Genomic DNA, 24810 nt, shown 5'->3' with positions numbered 1-24810 from the left:
TGTGAATTCCTTCTACAGAATAGTAGTAGTGTTTGGACAAATAATCGCACGGACAGCCACATATTCCAACTGACCAGACGAACATTCCTACATATTGTTATATAGACCATATCGTTACATAAACCCGATCTTAGTCTCTGATGTAAAATTGTTTATGTATTCCATCATGTTTATATACCTCACTACATTATACTATATAAGAACAAATTGTTTCATTGGTCAAGAGTTTAATTACTTCGATATTGTCATGAGAATGGAGCTTGTCCTCATGTATCCTTTCAATTCTCTTGATTTCCTGGGCGACAGTCGGTATGTGAAGGTCTCAAAGTAAGTAATCAGTCCTCCAGGATCTCGGTGCATATACAAAACTTCTTAGGACTTCCCTGCGAAACTTATATTACTTTTCGCGGAACATCCCTATAGTTGAATTCCGTATGTCTATATATGTTTCGTGCTTGTCTAATAGCAATTTGTTAAGTACTGATAATTGTGATAAAATCACACTTACCCAATAAATTCTATATTTTACATTCTACAGTTCTTATATTTTAACTACAGTTCTTTCCTTTTCTTTTTTACGTGTTCCTTCTAGAGAACCTTTGCATCCATTTTCATTCCCAGATACTTAGCGTTGTTGCTAAATGGAATGATAGTATTATTTATAGTAATTGTTTTCTTGAGTTGTCTGATTATACATGCGGTGAACTGTACATGCACAAATTTACTTTTGTTAATGTATAATTTCCATATTTGGTTCTAATTATTTATATTATTATTTCCTCGTTGTAATTTTCGTGTGGCTTGTTCATCATCAGAAAATGTAACCGTTGTGATATTTTACATTTGCGACATATTATGTATGCGTGGGGTAGATAAAGAATTGACCCCATTACTCTTCTTGGTGGTATATCTATTTTAGCTTCTTTTATTGTGGAGTAGGCTTCCTCTTCTTTGAATCTGAACATTCTGGCTATAATGTAGGATTTTAATAGTTCAATGTATTATTTAGGCTACTTTGTCGAACTTTATGGACAAGACGGTTATGCCAGACCTAATCGGAGACTTATGCTCCGTCTAAGAATGTACATCTGGTATTTTATGGTATCTGGTATCTAATTGAACGTTTGTTAATAAATTCAAATTAATATAAGGTACATTCGTAAGGAAAAAAAAAGTAAAAGCTGAGCCATCAGTAACCGAATTATTTTACAGTATTACTTTGTAGTATATCTATCACTATAACGACAATTTGAATTTAATACTTGCTTCAAACTTATCAGATTTAATTTTATTTCTATTACATTTTCAAAATCATTGCAACTTGCGCCTCCGAATTTCTCATTATATCAACAGTGCAAATTTGTATTATAAACGAATAACTCTCGAATGTAAATTTCTAATATGATCTGAAATGCCTGAATTTGCCTTACGCCTACATATGTCATACTGTAACAGTGTCTAAGTCTGAAAAATTTGCCTGGTTGTCAAATGTCTGCAAAATTCTTCAAAACACTTTAGTGATAATAATGAAATATTATTTAAACCGGCAATCGTTATTTTTCCCCTTTGCATGTTTTGATGAACTTTAAATATTGTTTAATATTGTGATTACTTTGACTGACAACGCCAACGACAATAACTAGTCAGAGTAAGATACAGATTGAGTCTTTAATCAATTGTTTTGAACAGAAAAGATATTATGGAGCTCCCTCTTGTCAGTAAAATGAAGTGCTCATTAATATGATTACATGCAGTCTTTGGATGTCTCACTTATGTTTCTTTTAAAACTTACTTAATTTTTGAAGTTGATTACACAGTTTTGCAAAAAAAAACAAACGACAAATGCCCATTCTACCTTAATAACATCGAAGTACTATAATTATATGACAGCAGTGGATTGATTCGGAGGCTGAAGAAACAATAAATCTTCCAAATAGAGCTATTAAGCTGAATTATGTGTTTAAAATGCTTCGAGTTGTCAACTATATTTATTTTAGATCTTAAATATGAGCTCGAATAATATTTTTTAGACAAAATTATTAGATTGCGAAAACAAGAAATTTTTCGCCTGCCCTATGAAGTGATATAAAAATGTTGAAATAGGTGTCTTGGATTACGATACAGAAAAATACGAGAAGAAGTGCCCAACTAAAGTTATGCCATGTCAACTATATCTTTATTTTTATTTATAACATTACGAACTGAAATGTCTCTAGTGTCTTTAATAAAAAACATTTTTGAACGAATGTATATGTGATTAGTCTGACTGACAACACCAAAGAGAATAACTGCTCAGAGTCAGATACAGATTGTGTATTTAATCAATTAATTTGAACAGAAAATATATTATGGAGCTCCCTCTTGCCAGTAAAATGAAGTGTTCATTAATGTGATTACATGCAGTCTTTGGATGTCTCATTTATGTTACTTTTAAAACTTATTTAATTTTTGAAGTTGTTTACACAGTTTTGCAAGAAAAAACGAACGACAAATGCCCATTCTACCTTAATAACATCGAAGTACTATAATTATATGACAGCAGTAGATTGATTCGGAGGCTGAAGAAACAATAAATCTTCCAAATAGAGCTATTAAGCTGAATTATGTGTTTAAAATGCTTCGAGTTGTCAACTATATTTATTTTAGATCTTAAATATGAGCTCGAATAATATTTTTTAGACAAAATTATTAGATTGCGAAAACAAGAAATTTTTCGCCTGCCCTATGAAGTGATATAAAAATGTTGAAATAGGTGTCTTGGATTACGATACAGAAAAATACGAGAAGAAGTGCCCAACTAAAGTTATGCCATGTCAACTATATCTTTATTTTTATTTATAACATTACGAACTGAAATGTCTCTAGTGTCTTTAATAAAAAACATTTTTGAACGAATGTATATGTGATTAGTCTGACTGACAACACCAAAGAGAATAACTGCTCAGAGTCAGATACAGATTGTGTATTCAATCAATTAATTTGAACAGAAAATATATTATGGAGCTCCCTCTTGCCAGTAAAATGAAGTGCTCATTAATGTGATTACATGCAGTCTTTGGATGTCTCATTTATGTTACTTTTAAAACTTATTTAATTTTTGAAGTTGTTTACACAGTTTTGCAAGAAAAAACGAACGACAAATGCCCATTCTACCTTAATAACATCGAAGTACTATAATTATATGACAGCAGTAGATTGATTCGGAGGCTGAAGAAACAATAAATCTTCCAAATAGAGCTATTAAGCTGAATTATGTGTTTAAAATGCTTCGAGTTGTCAACTATATTTATTTTAGATCTTAAATATGAGCTCGAATAATATTTTTTAGACAAAATTATTAGATTGCGAAAACAAGAAATTTTTCGCCTGCCCTATGAAGTGATATAAAAATGTTGAAATAGGTGTCTTGGATTACGATACAGAAAAATACGAGAAGAAGTGCCCAACTAAAGTTATGCCATGTCAACTATATCTTTATTTTTATTTATAACATTACGAACTGAAATGTCTCTAGTGTCTTTAATAAAAAACATTTTTGAACGAATGTATATGTGATTAGTCTGACTGACAACACCAAAGAGAATAACTGCTCAGAGTCAGATACAGATTGTGTATTCAATCAATTAATTTGAACAGAAAATATATTATGGAGCTCCCTCTTGCCAGTAAAATGAAGTGCTCATTAATGTGATTACATGCAGTCTTTGGATGTCTCATTTATGTTACTTTTAAAACTTATTTAATTTTTGAAGTTGTTTACACAGTTTTGCAAAAAAAAACGAATGACATATGCCCATTTTACCTTAATAACGTCGAAGTACTATAATAATATGACAGCCGTGGGTTTATTCGGAGGCTGAATAAAGAATACATCTTCCAAATAGAGCTATTAAGCTGAATTATGTGTCTAAAATGCTTCGAGTTGTCAACTACATTTATTTTAGATCTTAGATATGAGCTCGAATAATATTTTTTACACAAAACCACTAGATTGCGAAAACAAGAAATTTTTCGCCTGACTTATGAATTAATATAAAAATGTCGAAATAGGTGTCTTGGATTACGATATAGAAAAATACGAAAAGAAGTGCCCAACTAAAGTTATGCCATGTCAACAATGTCTTTATTTTTATTTATAACATCACGAAATGAAATGTCTCTAGTGTCTTTAATAAAAAACATTTTTGAACGCATGTATATGTGATTAGTCTGACTGACAACACCAAAGAGAATAACTAGTCAAAGTCAGATACAGATTGTGTATTTAATCAATTGATTTGAACAGAAAATATATTATGGAGCTGCCTCTTGCCAGTAAAATGAAGTGCTCATTAATGTGATTACATGCAGTCTTTGGATGTCTCATTTATGTTTCTTTTAAAACTTATTTAATTTTTGAAGTTGTTTACACAGTTTTGTAAAAAAAAACGAACGACAAATGCCCATTCTACCTTAATAACATCGAAGTACTATAATTATATGACAGCAGTGTATTCATTCGGAGGCTGAAGAAACAATAAATCTTCCAAATAGAGCTATTAAGCTGAATTATGTGTTTAAAATGCTTCGAGTTGTCAACTATATTTCTTTTAGATCTTAGATATGAGCTCGAATAATATTTTTTAGACAAAATTACTAGATTGCGAAAACAAGAAATTTTTCCCCTGCCCTATGAATTAATATAAAAATGTCGAAATAGGTATCTTGGATTACGAGCAGAAAAATACGAAAAGAAGTGCCCAACTAAAGTTATGCCATGTCAACAATATCTTTATTTTTATTTATAACATTACGAACTGAAATGTCTCTAGTGTCTTTAATAAAAAACATATTTGAACGAATGTATATGTGATTAGTCATTAGTCAGAGTCAGATACAGATTGTGTATTTAATCAATTGATTTGAACAGAAAATATATTATGGAGCTGCCTCTTGCCAGTAAAATGAAGTGCTCATTAATGTGATTACATACAGCCTTTGGATGTCTTATTTATATTTCATTTGACAACTTATCTAATGTTTGAAGTTGTTTTCATAATGGTTTTGCAAAAAACGAACGACAAATCACGATTGTACCTTAATAACATCGAAGTACTATAATTATATGACAGCAGTGGATTCATTGGGAGGCTGAAGGAACAATAAATCTTCCAAATAGAGCTATTAATTTAAATTATGTGTTTAAAAAGCTTCGAGAGTTGCCAAATATATCTATTTTAGATCTTAGACATGAGCTTGAATACTATTTTTTACACAAAATCACTAGATTGTAAAAACTAGTCGTACATATTTATCTTGAGAGTTTAAATAATTGAAAAAATTACAAGACTACAAGACTATTCCATAAATGAAATTCATCAATATGCCTATGAGAGATAACTTTATCTTACTGTTTTCGAACCGTTTTTTATTAAACTAATATATTGCTTTGTCGTTAACAAATAACTTATTTAAAAAACTTAAAAAGAAAGGCACCATTATCATATGTTAGCGTTAAACTTAGTTTTACCAGCGAAATATGTACTACCCTCGAGACTGTTTACGAAAAAATCTGAATAAATATAGTTCTCTTTACTTATCGAGGAGAAAATAAAAGGGTCGAGTCATCAAAGCTTTTGAAATATTTATAAACAGTCTCAGAAGAATTCCAATTTCGTGTTTCGGATCTGGAGGTACTTTTTTCGCGTTTCGGAGGTCTCGTCGGCGGCACAAGAAACTTTTCGTCTGCCTTATGAAGTAATAGAAAAATGTCGAAATACGTGTCTTAAATTACGATATAGAAAAATACGAAAAGAAGTGCCCAACTAAAGTTATGCTATGTCAACAATGTCTTTATTTTTATTTATAACATTACGAACTGAAATGTCTCTAGTGTGTTTCATAAAAAACATTTTTGAACGAATGTTAGCTGATTTTGTATTGTCACCTGTCAATAAGCTAGTGAGTTAATCCACGGCTCTGAGAAAAGTAGACGAAAGTTACTGAAATATGGTTGGATGGTGGTAAAATTAATTAACACAGTAAATATTACATAACAAGTCAATTAAAAAGTCCCCGGCTTGATACATAGATGGAGCTAATAGAATTAAATCCATATGTCTGTTAGTTAGCCCCAACCCTCAAAAGACGCGTGTATAAATTTGACAGCTGTCGGATCATTAGTTTGTGAATTATAGCATTTTGAGTGAAGCCACTCTTGTTGTTTTGAAAAAATACGGTTGAAGCAAAAACTTGGTTTGATGTCGAGTTTCCGTACACTATCCCAGGAAAATCAACCATCAAGGATTGGTATGCTAAGTTTAGATAGGGTGAAATGAGCATCGAAGTCGGTGAACGCAATGGACGTCCGGAAGAGGTTATTACCGACGAAAATATTTAGAAAATCCACAAAATGATTTTGAATGACTGTAAATTGAAATTGAATGAAATAGCAGACACTTTAAAGATATTAACTGAAGGTGTATATCATATCATTCACAAATATTTGGGTATGAGAAAGCTCTGTGCAAAGTGGGTGCCTCGCGAGCTCACTTTTGACCAAAAGCAACAACGAGTTGATGATTCGGAGCAGTGTTTGAAGATGATCAAGCGTAATCAACCCGAGTTTTTGCGTCGATGTCTAGTCGACAGTCATCCGAGTGGACTGCCTACGATGAACCCGCTCCAAAACGTGGGAAAACATAACAATCGGCTGGCAAGTTTATGGCGTCTGTATTTTGGGATCCGCATGGAATAATATTCATTGACAAGCTTGAAAAAGGACCATCAATAGCGACTATTATATAACGTAATTGGGCCGTTTGAAGGATGTAAAAGGAAGTGCTGCTTCACCAAGACAATGTACCGTGTCAAAAGTCAGTGAAAACGATGGCAAAAATCCATGAACTGGGCTTCGAATTGCTTCCCCATCCACCGTATTCTCCAGATCTGGCCCCCAGTGACTATTTCCTGTTCTCAGATCTCAAAAGAATGCTCGCTGAGAAGAAATTTTCGTCGAATGAAGAGGTGATCGCCGAAACTGAAGCCTATTGAAGCAAAGGACAAATCGTACTACAAAAATAATATCGAAAAGTTGGAGGGTCGCTATAATCAGTGTATCCCCCTTGAAGGGAATTATATTGAATAAAAAAAATTGCCAAAAATCTGTGTTTTACTGTGGTAGGCCGCGTATTTTTCAATTGACCTGTTATAATACGTACAATAATGGATCAAAACCAAAGGTGATTATCGACAACTATACCCGCTCAATATAAATTTGCGGACATTTATAAACCGCCGTTGAAAAGTCTCTGCTATTCTCCGTTCTCGAAGACGCATTAGAAATTCTCGACGTTTCCAAGCCGCGACAAATTAGACCCCGATATGTGAGAACCCATACTTGCGAAACAAATAGTCCTTGTGGCGTGGACGATTTAATAAGCGAACCGTTCGACAAGAGATTAAATTCCTTTTTGTTCTTTTGAGTAAACGTGATATCGCTCGACGTATAGGTCAGGAAACTCTAAGTAATATTCGTTCTAGTTCGATCTATTTTGTTGTATTAACATTACATGCTACTTTGCTTGTGAATGCTACAAATAATATATATATATATATATATATATATATATATATATATATATATATATATATTAATACACTAAGGCAACATTGCTAATTTTAGAGGTTTCTAACGTGATGTCGTAAATTAACCTATTTTTTTAGGCTTATTTAGCAATTAGCAAAAACGCTGCCTAACCCTACGAGTTAGATCAAATTAATGTACTACAGTATTGTACACCATAAAAAGGTCTACAAAAAAGTCCGCGATGGTATATGTTTATCTTTTAGGGATAACCCACATTAACCATTTTTAATGTTTACTTTTTACGTGAGAAAATGGCTTATTTACGAAGCTATTTTAAGCAATACGGCATTAATCCTTATCGAATTAAGTACCTTAAATACAGTGTGCAATTAATATAGATCAATATGGTTCCTTACATCATGTAAATTAAACAAATATTTTCGGAGATATTACAAATTTAAAATTTGCGTTTAAAAATGTGTAATGTAATAAAAATTGTATGAATTTAGATATTCCAAAGATAGCAGGAAATCTTCATAGTAAGTATAGGGGAAGAGGAATTGTTTTACTCCAAATTTAATGCGTGCAGGCCAAGGGCAGTAATGAATGAACCAAAAATACTGGATCGATTTTAATCATGTTTTCATTGAGTGACATAGGCATATATATTTTATGCCCGTGCAAAGTCGGAGCGGGCCGCTATGTTTTTATATACAACGTTCATATTTTTTCTGTAGTGTATTTAATTTAGTATCAGCATTGCGCCCGTGTGAGGCCGGGGCGGGTCGCTAGTATGTATATATATTCAAAACAGTAGTGACACACGTGGCATCAAAACGTCGAAATGTTTCCGCAGCAACTCTTGAGTTTTAGTACATTTTGACTCTGACATATAACAAAATTCTAATCTAAATAAGATAATGAAATAAAAATGTCATGTATTATAATTAATTTTAACATTATACTACATCTAATGCATATATTATCGAATAACTTTAAACTACAATTAATTATACAGCCATAATAATTGATAGGTTTCAGTTGTTTTATTATATATACATTAAAATTTTTTTCACACTAGTATAGGTAGAGGTTCTAGGTAGGTTTTTTAATGGAGTGGTATCCCCCGAAGGCTTAATCCACCTAATTAACATTTGTATATCTTAGTGATTGTATATTTGTGTTCTGCGCTTAGTTCTTTCCTTCGATGCAATGTTTCCTTGTAAAGTCATTATGATATTACTATATTTCTCCTTAGTTTGTCCTGTTACTACTTGTATACATCTTTCTCGATAAAGTTACATTTAATCACTGCATTCTCCTTAATGCATTTGCTATATCTGCAAAACAGTTACTATTCTTTCTATCCTCATACATTTTAACCAAATGTTCATGTATATTCTGAACATGCTCATAGAGCTTTCACACTCTGTAATACAATTTCCTACAATGAAAGTATATTAATTGTATACTGACCTTTAGTTGTTTTCTCTTTCATCACCCTGTCTTGGTAATTGTCACTATTGTATCATAAACCAACATTCAGGAACTTTCACACTTTCAACACACAAAAACTCGCTGGGTTTATAATTCGTAATTATAATATTTTGAAGAATTTTGCAGACGTTTGACAAACGGACAACTTTAGCAGATTCTTTCGGTTACATATTCGATCTTCTCGCTCAGCCATCTATCTCTTTTTAAATAGAATAAAATGAGAAGGAAAACATTGTCTGACTGTAAAACGAATTTATAACTTTCGACAGACGTATATTGATCGCGTGTGTCACTACTGTTTTGAATAGACTATATACATAATATTATATACATATATAATATCATAAAGAGATAGATGGCTGAGCGAGAAGATCGAACATGTAACCGAAAGAATCTGCTAAAGTTGTCCGTTTGTCAAACGTCTGCAAAATTCTTCAAAATATTATAATTACGAATTATAAACCCAGCGAGTTTTTGTGTGTTGAAAGTGTGAAGGTTTCTGAATGTTGGTTTATGATCCAATACTGACAATTACCAAGACAGGGTGATGAAAGAGAAAACAACTAAAGGTCAGTATACAATTAATATACTAGTCAGTATACAATATATATATATATATATATATATATATATATATATATATATATATATATATATATATACGTTTAATTAACACATGGTATAAATGGTTGTACAGAAACGTTGGAATAAGGAAACATCAGACAGGTCAGCTCAGAACATCTTGCTCTATTTCTCGTTACAGTATCTGAACGAAGTTGCCAAGACATTAAAACTTGGCAACAGCACATTTCTATTTGATTTCCTTTATGTGCTTGATAATAACGGCAATAACTTTATTTATTATTAATTATCAGTCAGAAATCATTTTGCGAATCAATTGTACATTATTATTCGCACTTCAATGGGTTCATAACTGGTGGAAAATCGAACCCACTTAATTTACTATGTTATCATAAAACATAAAATATATTAATTGATTTGTTATACTTCGGTACTCGACAAACAAACAAATGACTAAAATAAAAACAAAAGTAGCTAAAGCAACAAATTTGAGACATTGAAAAATATGTCATTATTATAATTTTATAGTTTAACTGCTACAGCTCCGACCTATTGCGTCACGAATAATAACTTATTACTTCTTTTTCTTTTTGAGCGATTATCTTATCATATTTTAAAATTTCGTGTATTGAGAATTTTGGAAAATATTATTTCTGGCTAAGAACAATTTAATTTTTGTAGAAAGCTTGATGAATATTTAATCGCCAAAAATATAAACGATATAGATGGAACATCAAGTACACCAATTTATGTAGCTATAGAAAATAGTTCCATAGAAATATTAAAGCATCTAGATTTGGAAAATATTTATGAACGATTAAGGAAATGCATGTATGAACGATTCAGACCAAAATAAATCTAATAAAGAAATTATAAAAAGTGGACAATCTAAATATACTTTATTCAACAATTTATTTTTTAATAATTTGAAATACATGTTATAACGTTAACACTGTTCTCTTGTTACTATTCAATAAAAAAATATAATACTTTTTTGTGTATTATACTGTTTATATAAAAAACAACTTATGTTAAATGAGAACTATTATTAAATTTTTGCCTGTTTCAAATCACGTAAAAGTTAGAGGGTTAACGATAATAAAAACTTGACGGACATTTACATTTAACGTAATCATACTTTGGGCTGAATAAAGGCTGTTTATCAGTATTTCACACTGACAGTCATCATAGATAAGTGTCGCAAATCACTGATACAAAAACCAACCTAAGTTCGATTTTTACTTAACACATTTATCAAATCATGTAAAAGTTAAAGGGTTAACGATAATAAAAACTTGACGGACATTTACATTTAACGTAATCATACTTTGGGCTGAATAAAGGCTGTTTATCAGTATTTAACACTGACCAGTCATCATCGATGAGTGTCGCAAATCACTAACAATGATATAAAAACCAACCTAAGTTCGATTTTTACATAATACATTTGTAAGCAAATGATCTTCTGTGCAGTTTTCAAAACGAAAAATTTCAAATTAGTAAACGAATAAAAATATTAAGAAAAATATTTTATATAATAACTAATTCAATAATCATTTCCTCTAAATTTCTTAATTCACATTGACATTAATAACTGCGGAAACAATATTATTTATTTAAAATATAAATTGTTAAAGATATCTGCAATTCCTACACTACAATCCTTGAAAATTCGTACATTATGTCGTTAAATTTTATTGCTTTTCAATCTCATCAAGTTTAATTGAGTTTTCTCTATACCGAACGCTCTAGACATCAAGATAACCAGGATGAAAAACCGGAAGCCACGTAATATTGTGATTTTAGATTTTAGAAGCGGTTTCGACGATACAGATGATATAACTTTTTATGAGCTTACCGAAAGCTTTTTTACGAAGCAATAAAGATAAAATGTCGCAAATTTTTTTTACATACCCTGGTTTTTTACCATCTAAATATATATGTTTTTTTAATTGACATGTAGCTCGAAATTGATACAATTTTTGCTAATACAGTTCATTGATTTGAATATTCTTCCACATTATGTAGTTTCAGATAGTGATTTGCTCAATAATAACTCAATAACATCTAACATCTAATTGATCTAATAAAAAAGCTCATTAATTTTTATTTGTCATTATTTGACTTAGTATATTATTTTGTTAATTATTAACCATCCATTCAGTGAATGGATCAGTGAGTTAATGAATCCTAAGTACAGTAAATTAAATAAATGAAGATTGTTGATAAAGTTCAGCTATATGAGTACCTATTTTATGATATATTTGTCTTTATAGATGGTGGTAAGTTTTTCTCCTTTATTTCTTTTGAACCGAAGAACATTATTTCGCTCATCGAAAAATCTCATTTCACCAATTAATAGTATAAAGACAATTTTCTGAAGGCAGATATTGATGTCTCTGGAGACAATGTTCAAAACTACAATTTTATCATCTGAATAATCAACATTTGTGTTTCATTTAAGACCAGATAAAGAAGACCAAGTATGTAACTAACCTTAACTGTTTTTTTTTGTGGGCTATTATATTACATATATGGTAGATATAAAGAATATTTTTTAAAGCTGTTTATTTACCACAGGATGGTTTCAACTAAATATTTAAAATAAATAAAACTTGACTTATTTGATTATTCTCAACTGAAATTGTAAATATCTTCTTTGTTTGAAGGGGTAATATATCTTCAGTGTTAGAAATGTTGACCGATTCACTGAAATTATACTGGCGAATAGATTTTTACAGAAAAAAAACACATTATATTTAAATTAATGATTATAAAAGACATTTTCTGATTCTATGAAATCAACTCACTGTTATTTGCGTTTTAATATTTGATTATTTGGAAATAAATGGGTAAAAATAGCAATGTGTGAAAATAGTTAAGCAAACAATGTATAGTTATATATTCAGTTCCTTTTTTAACAATAATTAATAACGAGTGTACAGAAACACCACTCTATCAAAAAATAATGTTTATCCATCGATTTTTGTCCAAATTTTGAGAACAAAAACGTATATAATTTGGATTTATCTATTTTCTATAAATATGGTGTTAATTATTAAACTTCTTTTGGTGTTGAGGAGGGAGTAACTATGCCAAATTTATAGAATAGCTTAGAACTGGTTACACTACATGGATATCTTTTCCATAAATTTCAGAAATCGTCAAAATTCAGAAACTTACTCTGATAGTTCTCATGTGCTCTTTCTTCGCCGCTCTCGATCCGAAAAATTTCCTCCTCACCCACTGTATCACGTACCAGGCGCTCTTGGGAGTGGGGATGATGTTGAACGGAGGCGGTACCGTGCCCCCTTCCTCGAAATAACTGATCCACAATTTGCTCCGAGCAAATTTCCACTCCGTATCCGCTCGTTCCTGTTACAGCAAGTTAAACATAAATCCGTGTTAGATATGCTCGCGACAACTACTTACTGAGATCAACTGATATGAATGGTTCATCATGGCGATGAGAAGATTGAGGAGGACCACGATGTTAATAACTGAGTAGGTTCCGAACATCAACATTCCCCAGAACCGAGTGAAGATCTTTATCTCGTTCAAGTCGAAACTGTCGAGGTCAATCAAGCCAAATACTGCCCAGAATAGCGTTTGTACCGTCTCGAATAAGCTGGAACAAGCATCGTTTCGTTATCATGTGATTTTCTCTACATAAAAATAAGCGAATTATTTAAAATTCAGCTGTGAAACAAAGGTGAGATAAAGGTTGCGAAAGGTTTTTTTTATGTAAAGGATACAGCAACAGATTATGTCTTATTATTTAAAAATATAACAGGAAAAGGACAAAATTAAAAATAATAATAAGAAAAATATATTTCAATAACATAGTATACTAAATAATTAAAATAATTATTCCTTAAGATCAGTTAACAGCTAGTACATTAATAATACAGGTTTGTTTGTAACAGGTCAATTGAAAAGTTCCCGGCCTACCATAGTAAATCACATTTTTTAGCAAAATTAGTTTTTTTTTATTCAACATAATTAATTTCAAGGGTTATACACTGATTATAACGACCTTCCAATTTTTCGATACCATTTTTGTAGCACAATTTGTCATTTGCTTCGAAATTGACCTCAGTTTCGACGATCACCTCTTCATTCGACGAGAATTTCTTCCCAGCGAGCATTTTTTGAGATCTGAGAGCAGAAAATAGTCGTTGGGGGGCAGATCTGGAGAATACGGTGGATGAGGAAGCAATTAGAAGCCCAAATCATGGATTTTTGACATCGTTTTCACTGACTTGTGACACAGTGCATTTTCTTTGTGAAGCAGCACTTTCTTTTTCTTCAAATGTGGCAGTTTTTCGGCTATTTCGTACTTAAAACGGTCCAATAACGTTATGTAATAATCGCTGTTGATGGTTCTTCATTTTTCAAGGTAGGCAATGAAAATTATTCCATGCGCATCCCAGAATGCAGACGCAATAACCTTGCTAGCTGACTGTTGCGTTTTCCCACGCTTTGAAGAGGGATCATCGTATGTAGTCCACTCGGATGACTGTCGATTGGACTTCAGAATGAAATGGTGCAGCTATGTTTCATCCATTGTCACGTATCCACACGGAAACTCGGGTTTATTATGCTTGATCATCTTCAAACACTGCTCCGAATCATCAACTCGTCGTTGTTTTTGGTCAAAAGTGAGCTCACGCGGCACCCATTTTGCACAGAGCTTTCTCATACCCATATATTCGTGAATTGTATGATTTACACGATCAGTTGATATCCTTAAACTGTCAGCTATTTCATTCAGTTTCAATTTATGGTCATTCAAAATCATTTTGTGGATTTTTAAAATGTTTTCGTCGGTAACAACCTCTTTTGGGCGTCCACTGCATTCACCGTCTTCGGTGCTCATTTCACTAGGTCTAAACTTAGCATAGAAACCCTTGATGGTTGATTTCAATTGACCTGTCATATTTTGTGTTGCAATCCTTGAAATTTTTGAATTTTCTGAATCCAAAAATGACTTCCTTCTTGTCATAGAATGATACTTTTCTTGACAATTAGGGTAAGTTTGTTAAACCAGTTATTTCATTCAAATAAAAGTGAATATACTTGAGAATTTTTGTTTTAATTGCGTCTTTGATTTACAATTATTTGATATGGGATTTAATAAATTTAAAGGGATTTATTGGGTGTTCCATTACCTTACTTGTAGTATATTGCAATATAACAATAAGGGAAATCTTACTTAGAAAAGCGTCTCCATATAGTACAGGCGTTAGTATCGTTGATGGATGGTTCTTCTTTACATTTCCTTTTCTCAGCCAATGCGTAGTACCACAAAAGTTGATTCAGACCTAGGAAATAACAAAAAATAAACAAATATAGTTCCTACACATAGTTAAAATATATCCAGAATTATTTCAGACAATTATCATCTTAAAGGAACGTCGGCGTGATTATGACGAATAACATTTTTTTTTCGTGTTTTATTACCGTAACACACTAACCGTTAGTTATTACTTTTCCCGTCTATCTATTACCGTTCCACTTAAAAACGGAATGGGGCCAATAAAGGGCCAGTAAAAGCGAGCATCCTTGATATCCCACAAAATATTGACGGCAATTTCGAGGAATGATATCGACGGAGGTTCTCGTCACGTCTATCATCTTCTCTCGATTTAATTAATATCGCGTGCATTGTTCGTTAAGATTAATCAAACCTTATAAACACAATTACGCCGTCTATAAACGCGCGACTAATTTATTTCCAATTAATGTTTTCTGTGAAACGTTCTCACAGCAATGAAGAAAAAACATTTTAGTTTATTGCTAATTATACTCTCGGGGATTATCGGGATGGTAACAAAAATATCCAGAACTTACCACAGGAGAAGGCGAATAGGACCAGAACGTATAAGAAGAAGAATTTCATGATGTCCATTACCATTCTCGATAGCGATACTTGTAAGGGTCCTAGATGGGGATTGACGGAAAATATGTAGACCAATTTCAAAGAGCTGAAACAAACATTCATAGGTCAAACAATTGGTAATAAATATTGCTATATCAATTTTTAAATTTAATTTTTTTAACCTATCGGGGCTATGAATTTGTTCTAATAATTTTTTTTCATATATTTCAAAGTCTCCTTTTTACCAACCAGGGTTTATCTGAACTGGACCTACTGTTTAACGGGGGCTCCGAACCACGGTCTCGGCTTTAAGCCTACCGATTGGCCAGTGACCAACTTAGGGACCATCTCAGAAGACGTTCGGTGTTACCCAACCTGGTTATTGGCGTGACTCAAGATGGTTATTCCTTGTAGGATTTTCTACTGTTTTATATACTCTGTTCTGGTGAAATGTGTTATCTCTCCGATGCTGTAATATTTTACGAGCGACAATTAATGTTGACAACTGTCGGATCATTAGTTTGTGAATTGCAGCATTTTGAGTGAAGCAACAATTGTGAAAAAATGGATGAAAATGAATTTCGCGTGTTAATAAAATATTGCTTTTTAAAGGGAAAAAATATAGAAGTAAAAATTTGGCTTGATGCCGACTTTGCGGATACTGCACCAAGAAAATCAACCAACAAGGATTGCTGTGTTAAGTTTAGACTTGGTGAAATAAGCACCGAAGAAAGTGAACACATTGGACGCTCAAAAGAGGTTGTTACCGACGATAACATTTAACAAAATCCACAAAATGATTTTGAGTGACCGTAAATTGAAATTGAGTGAAATAGCAGACACTCTAAAGATATTAAATGAACGTGTACATCGTATCATTCACGAATATTTGGATATAAGAAAATTCTGTGCAAAGTGCTCACATTTGACCAAAAACAACGACGAGTTGATGATTATGAGCAGTGTTTGAAGATGATCAAGGGTAATAAACTCGAGATTTTGCATCGATATGTGACATTGGATAAAACATGGCTCCATCATTCCACTCCGAAGTCTAATCGACTGTCATCCGAGTGAATTGCATACGATGAACCCGCTCCAAAGCGTGGGAAAACGCAACAGTCGGCTGGCAAGGTTATGGCGTCTGTATAATTTTCATAGACTACCTTAAAATTGGAAGGACCATCAACAGTGACTATTACAAAGCGTTATTGGACCATTTGAAGAACGAAATCGCCGAAAAACGGCCGCATTTGAAGAAAAAAAAGTGCTTCTTCACTAAGACAATGCATCGTGACAAAAATCGATGAATTGGGATTCGAATTGCTTCCTCATCCACCGTATTCTCTAGGTCTGACCACCAGCGACTACTTTCTGTTCTCAGATCTCTAAAGAATGTTCGCTGGGAAGAAATGTTTGTCGAATGAAGAGGTGATCGCCGTAACTGAGGCTTATTTTGAAACAAAGGACAGAAGGAGAATGATTCCAGCCACGCCAGTAACTAGGCTGGGTAAGACCGGATGTGTTCTGGGATGATTTCTAAAGTTGGTCACTCGCCGGTCGGTAGGCTTAATACTGTGGACCGTGGTTCGGAGCCCACGTTAAACTTTAGGCCCAGTCCAGATAAACTCATAGTTGGTAAAAGGAGACTTTAAAATATATTTTAACAAAATTATATATTCATATATAATGAAAAGGCAATCTTTAATTCTCTAGATACTTATTTTATCTAAAAACAAAAAACAGTAGTCCAACATAAGTTATATAGTTTATAAAACAGAATAAAACATGTTTTGATTACTTTAAAAATATCCAATTACTTTAACAAATCAGAATCTTCTATTGATTTTTAAACGAAAATATATTCGGGTTAAAATGAAAGGGTATTATATAAATTTTAATACACAAACTAAGTATTACATGAAGAGTTATAAGGAGGCATGTTATTAAACGACATAGACGAACGTTTCCTCGACGGAATTACGGCGAAGGCATTTCCCTATTGCTCCAAATTTAATAGCGAACCGTAAAATAGAATTGGGCCATTTATCCAATGAACCAATAATAAATTATTACAACGCGGGGTATACTCGCTCTTAAATATAATGAATAAAACTGAGTAAACCAGCTACAAAATTAGCCGACCTATTAAAAATATTCAAAATAATTTTTAGATTTTCTTTCATGGAACATTCACACATCCCCAGAGTTTACAAACCGTGTGCCACTTATATAGACTCTTTGTTATCAATGTGGATCAATATTTTGTGTTTAGAATAATCATAAGTGGGCTACTTTTCACCGCCAGTTACAATTTTCAACAGAAAACTCTTCCATCTTGCATGGAAAGCGTTGAAACGACGATGTTGAAGTGGAATTTTAACTTAATTCGTATGATAGCCATTTTCAACCCTTTGGGTCTTTCCTATTGCATATAAGCGGATGTGAAATAGCTGCTTGGAACTTCTAATATGCCTATAAGTTCTTTGGGAGTTTAAGAACCGTTTGGTCTTCCTAACTATTTCTTTTTACTGTTAGCAAAATCAACAAATTTAAACCCCTGAAATCAAAACTGATAATTGAGACATGACAATCAGGAGATCCATCACCATAGGTTTCCGAAAGTATGTGATCGGCCTTCGTAGTAGATCTCCTCAAATAAAACAATAAAGGTAATGAATTTGGAAAAATCAATATGTGGAAGATAACGATTCTATGTATCAGAATGTCGATATTAAAAGGTACATATGAAAGGTGTATAGAGTATTTTGATAACATTAGAAGCCAGAACACACAAATAGGAGCACCCGAGGTTAGACAAGAGGGCCGTCAAGAACCACACAATCATTCCAGCGCCGCTCATAACACTTTTGTAGTAACAATTTTGTAGATCGATTTATTTTTTGCCTTTAAATAGGCCAGTCACCAGTTGCTGTTCACTCAGATGAGGATTGTTTTAATTCGTTTTATCCATTATCACATATTGATGCAAAAATTTCGCTTTGTTACGTTTAAACATGTTCAAACACTGCTCAGAATCATCAACACTTTCTTGTTTTTGGTCAACAGTGTGCAAATGCCGCATCTATTTTGAACAGATTTCTCTCAATGTCAAGTGCTCATGTAATATCAAACTAACACCATCTTTTGATATCTTTACGATGCTAGATACCTCGCGCAACTTCACTTTTCGATCATTCAAAACGACTTTGTGGATTTTTTTGTTTTCTGGTGTTACCACCTCATTTGGACGTCCACTGCGTTCTGCATCAGCGGTGTCTCTACGACCACGTTTGAAGTAAATAAATCAACGTTTTATTATTGTTTCTGATGGAGCGCAGACATTATAACATTTTTTAAGTCATTGTTTCGCTTGAACGGCATTTTTCCTTATCAAGAAGAATTGTAAAAATAAAACACGCAATTGTTTATAATTCAATGTTTTAAACACTATAAAAGTAGTGCCACTCTTAGCTTAGTTAGTCACAAGCGTATGAGTAAAAGATCATAGAATTTTAACAGCTTTCTTTTGAAGATTGGTACCAACTGAATGCTATAGAAAATAGTTTTAGTTTTGTTGATAGTTATTATTGTTATTTGTATAATGCCGATCATTATAAAAAAATAGTTAAAAAGAACACCCTAATGATTTTGATCACAATATAATTTACTTAATAAGCAGGATACTATAGTACAACATTTTTTTTTAAATTAGTAAAATATTGTATAATTAATGGCACTAACTTGGTCTAATAGAGGTTAGAATGTATTCACTTAGGATATGACAAAAAACATAGGCCATTTTAGAGCAGTCGGCTCAGTCTGAGTCGATTAACTAACAATTGAAGAAATGTTTAGTCTCTTTTGTACTAATTAGAGTTTATTCGGACTATATTAGAGTTTAATATTGGCTTCGGAGCACCTTCCTCGATATTTAGTTTACAAATGGCCAGGGCTTAACATAGAGGCTAGAAGACATCGGTTATTTCTTGTGGCCTTTAAAAACATTTACAACTAAAATCACAAACATAAGTATATCCATACCCCAGTAGGATTCGAATCCTCGACTTTAGAAGAAGTGGAAGAAATTTCCCCTTGACCACTGCGGCTACCAAACATGATCTATAACTAGTGTTCAGTAAATTAGCGGGAGTGAAACGTAAGTTATCATTCACAGAATTCCGTTTCCATTGTATCCACAGCACTCCATAGCCCGCATAATGCTGACAAATTCTTGTCTTATTTATAATGATATAATTAAGCGCAACACTGTTTTCATTTTCCTTACAGTCATTATTAGCAATTTATATAGCCATTGTACACTCAACCGCCTGTGTATTTAAGTTTTTAAATTCAATAGATTCGATAATAAAATATCGGTTATTTTTTGATGATTATCAAGACTAACATCTAACAATCCAATATTAGGTCGAGTAATAGGGATTTTTTCTTTTTAAAATGTTGATAGCTAACTTATACATATACATCATTGTTTATTCATATAGCATCCAAGTATTTAGCTTATTTTGGCATTTAGTCTTAGTTAAGTCTGATCATCATAAATACCTACAATTTTCGATGAACCTTCGCTGCATTTTCCATTTCGGAAGGAGAAAATCAAAATATGACGAAAATTATCTTCTGGAAACTATCTTCCTAATTGCCAAGCTCTTTAGTATCGTTTCATTGAAAGTGTACTAATACATCTATAACTAAAATAGTTGTTAACGACTAAAGTTATCATTTATGACAAAATGAAACTGTTTTCTCCCCAACCTACACACTTAGAATAAAAAACAATATTTTGAAATACAAAATTACAGTATTATAGCTTAATGCTAATTTTGAGCCATGAATGCTTTAAAATATACAAAACAATTCGAGAATAACCAACGATCTGTAAGGAGAAATATAAAAATAAAGGTCGACGGTGAAGAGAAACCAAACCAATGGGAAAATCATATACATTTCTGGAGGACCGTACCATATCCAGCCTCCTATTAATCCGAATCCCGTTTTTTTTCTCTCGGTCTTCAGCGACCGTCCCGTTTATATTTGTGATTCAATGTTTTTCGAGTTTGGTCGTAAAATCTAGCTAGCCATGCTAAGTTGACTGGCGATTTATTATTAGCATCTGGAATTTTAGTGAACTAATAAATACGGTATGCGGTCATAACATTGAATTTTTGCAGCTACAAACGATTTAAAAAAAATCAATTACAGTTTTTAGTGTCGCGAGATTAGGAATGCGTGACATTAAGCCTATTTGCTCTGTTATAAGGTCTATTTCTTTTGTTATATCTTAACATCTCCTTTGTATTAACTAGAGTTTATCTTAACCGGACCTACTAGGTATTAAACCTACCGACTGGCGAGTGACATACTTGAAGATAATTCCAAAACACAACCGGTCTTACCCGGCCTGGTTACTGACGTAGCTGGGATCATTTGTTTTGTCAGCAGAGTTGGACAGTATTTGAATTACTTGTAATTAAGTACTGAGGTGTTTCGTATTATATCAATAGTTGCATTATGAAAATAATGCTCGATAGTTTTCGTAAGTGAAATGGCGAATGCCAAATATGGTCATCTTGAAAGTTGACAAGACTGCACCTATTGACAAGTATCTTCTGAATAGTCAATTTCGTTCTTCAAAACCTCTGCATATTAATTCAGTTTAATAGTGTGAATGTTGTCATTGGCTATGGTAATAATTGTTACTAATACAAATTTTTGCCTACCTCAATATCCATAAGAACTAGATTAAATCGACTGCAGGATTGCAATTTGAGGCATTTCACTGTTGTTGTATCACAACAAAAAGAGTGCTTAGAAAGGACTTTTGATAAGTTTTCACTTGGAGCTGTATTGGCGTCATGAAATTATTCTAGTTACAAAACCTATTGGTTGGTAGATGGTATCAGTGCCGCTGAGGAGAAAATAATTTAAAATGTTATAATGAATGCCTTAGAGGTAAATTAACAGGTCAATTGAAAACTCTCTGGCCTGATACATAGATGGCGCTACTAGAATTAAATCCATATGTTTTTTAGTTAACCCTAACGACAGCTGTCGGATCATTAGTTTGTGAATTATAGCATTTTGAGTGAAGCAACTTTTGTTATTGTGAAAAAATGGATAAAAAGGAATTTCGCGTGTTGATAAAATATTACTTTTTGAAGGGAAAAAATACGGTTGAAGTAAAAAATTGGTTTGATGCCGAGTTTTCGGACACTACCCAAGGAAAATCAACCGTCAAGGATTGGTATGCTAAGTTTAGACGTGGTGAAATAAGCACCGAAGACGGTGAACGCAGTGGACGCCCAAAAGAGGTTGTTACCGACGAAAACATTTTAAAAATCCACTGATTTTGAATTAATGTAAATTGAAACTGAATGAAATAGCAGACACCTCTAAAGATATCAACTGAATGTGTACATCATATCATTCACAAATATTTGGGTATGAGAAAGCTCTGTGCAAAGTGGGTGCCACGCGAGCTCACTTTTACCAAAAACAACGACGAGTTGATGATTCGGAGTGTTTGAAGCTGATCAAGCGTAATAAACTCGAGTTTTTGCATCGATATGTGACAGTAGATGAAACATGACTCCATCACTTCACTTCGAAGTCTAATAGAAAGTCATCCGACTGGACTGTACCCGATGAACCTCCTCCAAGCCTGGAAAAGCGCAACAGTCGGCTGGCAAGGTTATGGCGTCTGTATTTTTGGATACACATGGAATAATTTTCATTTACTACCTCGAAAAAGGAAGGACTATGAACAACGACTATTACATAACGTTATTGGACCGTTTGAAAGACGAAATCGCCGAAAAACGGCCGCATTTGTAGAAAAAGAAAGTGCTACTTCACGAAGACAAGAACCATGTCACAAGTCAGGGAAAACGATGACAAAAATCCATGAATTGGGCTTCGAATTGCTTCCTCATCCACCTTATTTTCTAAATCTGGTCCCCACCGACTATTTCCTGTTCTCAGATCTCAAAATAATGCTCGCTGGGAAGAAATGTTCGTCGAATGAAGAGGTGATCGCCGAAACTGAAGCCTATTTTGGAGCGAAGGACAAATAGTACTACAAAAATAATATCGAAAAGTTGGAGGGTCGCTAAAATCAGTGTATCACCCTTGAAGGGAATTATGTTGAATAAAAAAAATAATTCTGCCAAAAAAAATGTGTTTTACTGCGGTAGTCCGGAGATTTTTCAATTAAGCTGTTATAAAAGGAAATGAAGCTATAGTTGGCAGTAAAAAGAGTAGCAATATTGGCAAAAAAGATGACGATTTTAATGTTTTTGTAAATAGGGATAGTGATCAAACTCCAAATATAATAAATATGTTCATACCACATAAAACAAGTTTGTGTCTATCAAGACCTGAAAATGGTTGTTGTTTTAGAAGATAATATTAATTTCCTAATGAGAGGCTGTTTGTATGATAATATATTTTAAAATCTAGTATTCATAAAAGGAAATTCTTCTTTCTGTGATTAATAGGATAGGGTGTATTAGTTTTATTCCGTTTACATAACCTAACACCTGACTGTATTATATTTATAATTTGTATTTTGCATTCTAAATAAAAATAGTTAAAATACAGCAGGATTCGAACTTGCTACTATCGCAACATCAGGATGGTCCTGGTGCTTTGACTACAGCGCCATAAATATATGCCATATATATTAAAATTTGAAAATGCTTATCTCATACAATATCTCTACAACCAATGTCAACGCCATTATTGATTGAAGCGGAAGTATCCTTTTGATTGATGGAACTTCAGAAATTACTGCTCGAAGAACTACCCAAGTTATTTTTACAGGACTCTCTAGTGCCAACTTTATACTATTGATGATGATATTAACTCAACGGATATGATCACTGGAAGGATTAAATTTTGATTTGAATTTGAGACATATTTTGGGATTATTGTCGTGATGGAAGACAAAGTCTTTCTTACTACTCAATTCTTGTATTTTATTTAATCGCATCCTTCAATCGTATCAGTTGTTGATAATAGGAATTGGATTTAATGGTTTGACTAGGTTTAAGTTAATTATTTTTCAATCCCAACAAGCATTTACATCGTCTTCCTTGTTTTTAATGAATGTTTAAGTGTCTTGTTTGTAATTGTAATGACTTATTCAATAATTTCAGTGAGTTTTTTAACGATTGGCTGTCCAGTACGAAAGAGATAAAGCAATTCTCACACTGCTCCTTCAGTTATGCACTTATCGCCACTCAACTTTCGATCAAACTGTCCTGTATTCTTCCCCTTTTCCTCCAGAATATTTATTTTTCATCTGGAATATTTATTTTAAAACTGATATAACTTTTACCTCGGTAAATGTATGACACTAGTTTTATATCAAAACTGTTTTAAGGTTCTATGGTATGCCGTTATTGAATAAGTATTACTAGAGATAATATGCGATATGTAACCATATGGTGTCGGAACTATAGAAAAAATAGTTACTAGTGATTGATATTAACATATCCTTGATAAGATATAGTAGATATCCTTTTGCATTTCCAATAAACGGTGGTTCTGTACACTGATGGTAATATATTAAGAGCTTCAACTTTATCGAGATCGGTTTTAACTTAATCAGTCCTAGTATTCATACACATTGTAGTTGCAATTTAAAATAATCTAATCAGGAGGTCTCTTAAAAGTATTGTCAGGCTTCATTTCACGGCATTTGCGCAATAAAGCAAATGGTTACAATCTTGGTGTCCCAATTTTAAAAGTGCATATGTTCATATTTTTAACGACTCACATAGCTTGGTAAATTAGATAGAAAACGGTAGTTGTATCGTAAAACATTATGAAGTTATTCGGCTACTGTTGACGATTCCGAATCCGAAACGTACAGGCTCGTAAAACGAAACTGCACCATTTACGAGATGGGCTTGCTTTATATTGTCACGTGGTGCGTATGAATTATTTCTCCGCCGACTTAGCAACACTGTTTCACAGATGCAAATGCGTGAGTAGCATAATTGCTTCTGTTAGATCGGCCATTCCTTTGAATTGTACTGTAGTTGTTTTAAAGTAAAGCAAATTGCTTTTGATTAAATTGAGTTCCTAATTAATAGCCTAATTTGACGAATTATTTCATGAAATGAAAATTCTAAAGAACGATGTTGCTATGTCCACGTTCCAATCATCGATCAATTTTAGAACTTCTACAGCATTTCGAAACCGTGTAGTAGTCAAGCCATGTCACATCGATCTGAAATAGTAATCAGAAGGCACTATA

General features: G+C 32.8%; 1 protein-coding gene across 3 annotated transcripts in view; it reads right to left on the bottom strand.

The window, feature by feature from the left end:
• Trpgamma (Transient receptor potential cation channel gamma) overlaps positions 1 to 24810 on the bottom strand; it is a 249720-nt gene that overhangs the window by 24574 nt on the left and 200336 nt on the right. For all 3 annotated transcript variants that reach the window (XR_013007620.1, XM_076417087.1, XM_076417086.1), the window contains 4 exons: positions 15500 to 15633; positions 14862 to 14970; positions 13079 to 13274; positions 12830 to 13021 (listed from right to left, as the gene is read on the bottom strand). Coding sequence is in view for 2 of the 3 variants with exons in the window: in XM_076417087.1 (XP_076273202.1) it covers positions 12830 to 13021; positions 13079 to 13274; positions 14862 to 14970; positions 15500 to 15633 (631 nt within the window). In the remaining variant the exon portion in view is untranslated. The remainder of the gene's footprint in view (positions 1 to 12829; positions 13022 to 13078; positions 13275 to 14861; positions 14971 to 15499; positions 15634 to 24810) is intronic.

Source organism: Rhynchophorus ferrugineus, unplaced genomic scaffold, assembly GCF_030347505.1.
Source record: "Rhynchophorus ferrugineus isolate W39M unplaced genomic scaffold, kcgeb_rfMv2 rfM11, whole genome shotgun sequence".
Classification (NCBI taxonomy): domain Eukaryota; kingdom Metazoa; phylum Arthropoda; class Insecta; order Coleoptera; family Curculionidae; genus Rhynchophorus; species Rhynchophorus ferrugineus.
This window is presented reverse-complemented; position numbering and strand designations above follow the sequence as displayed.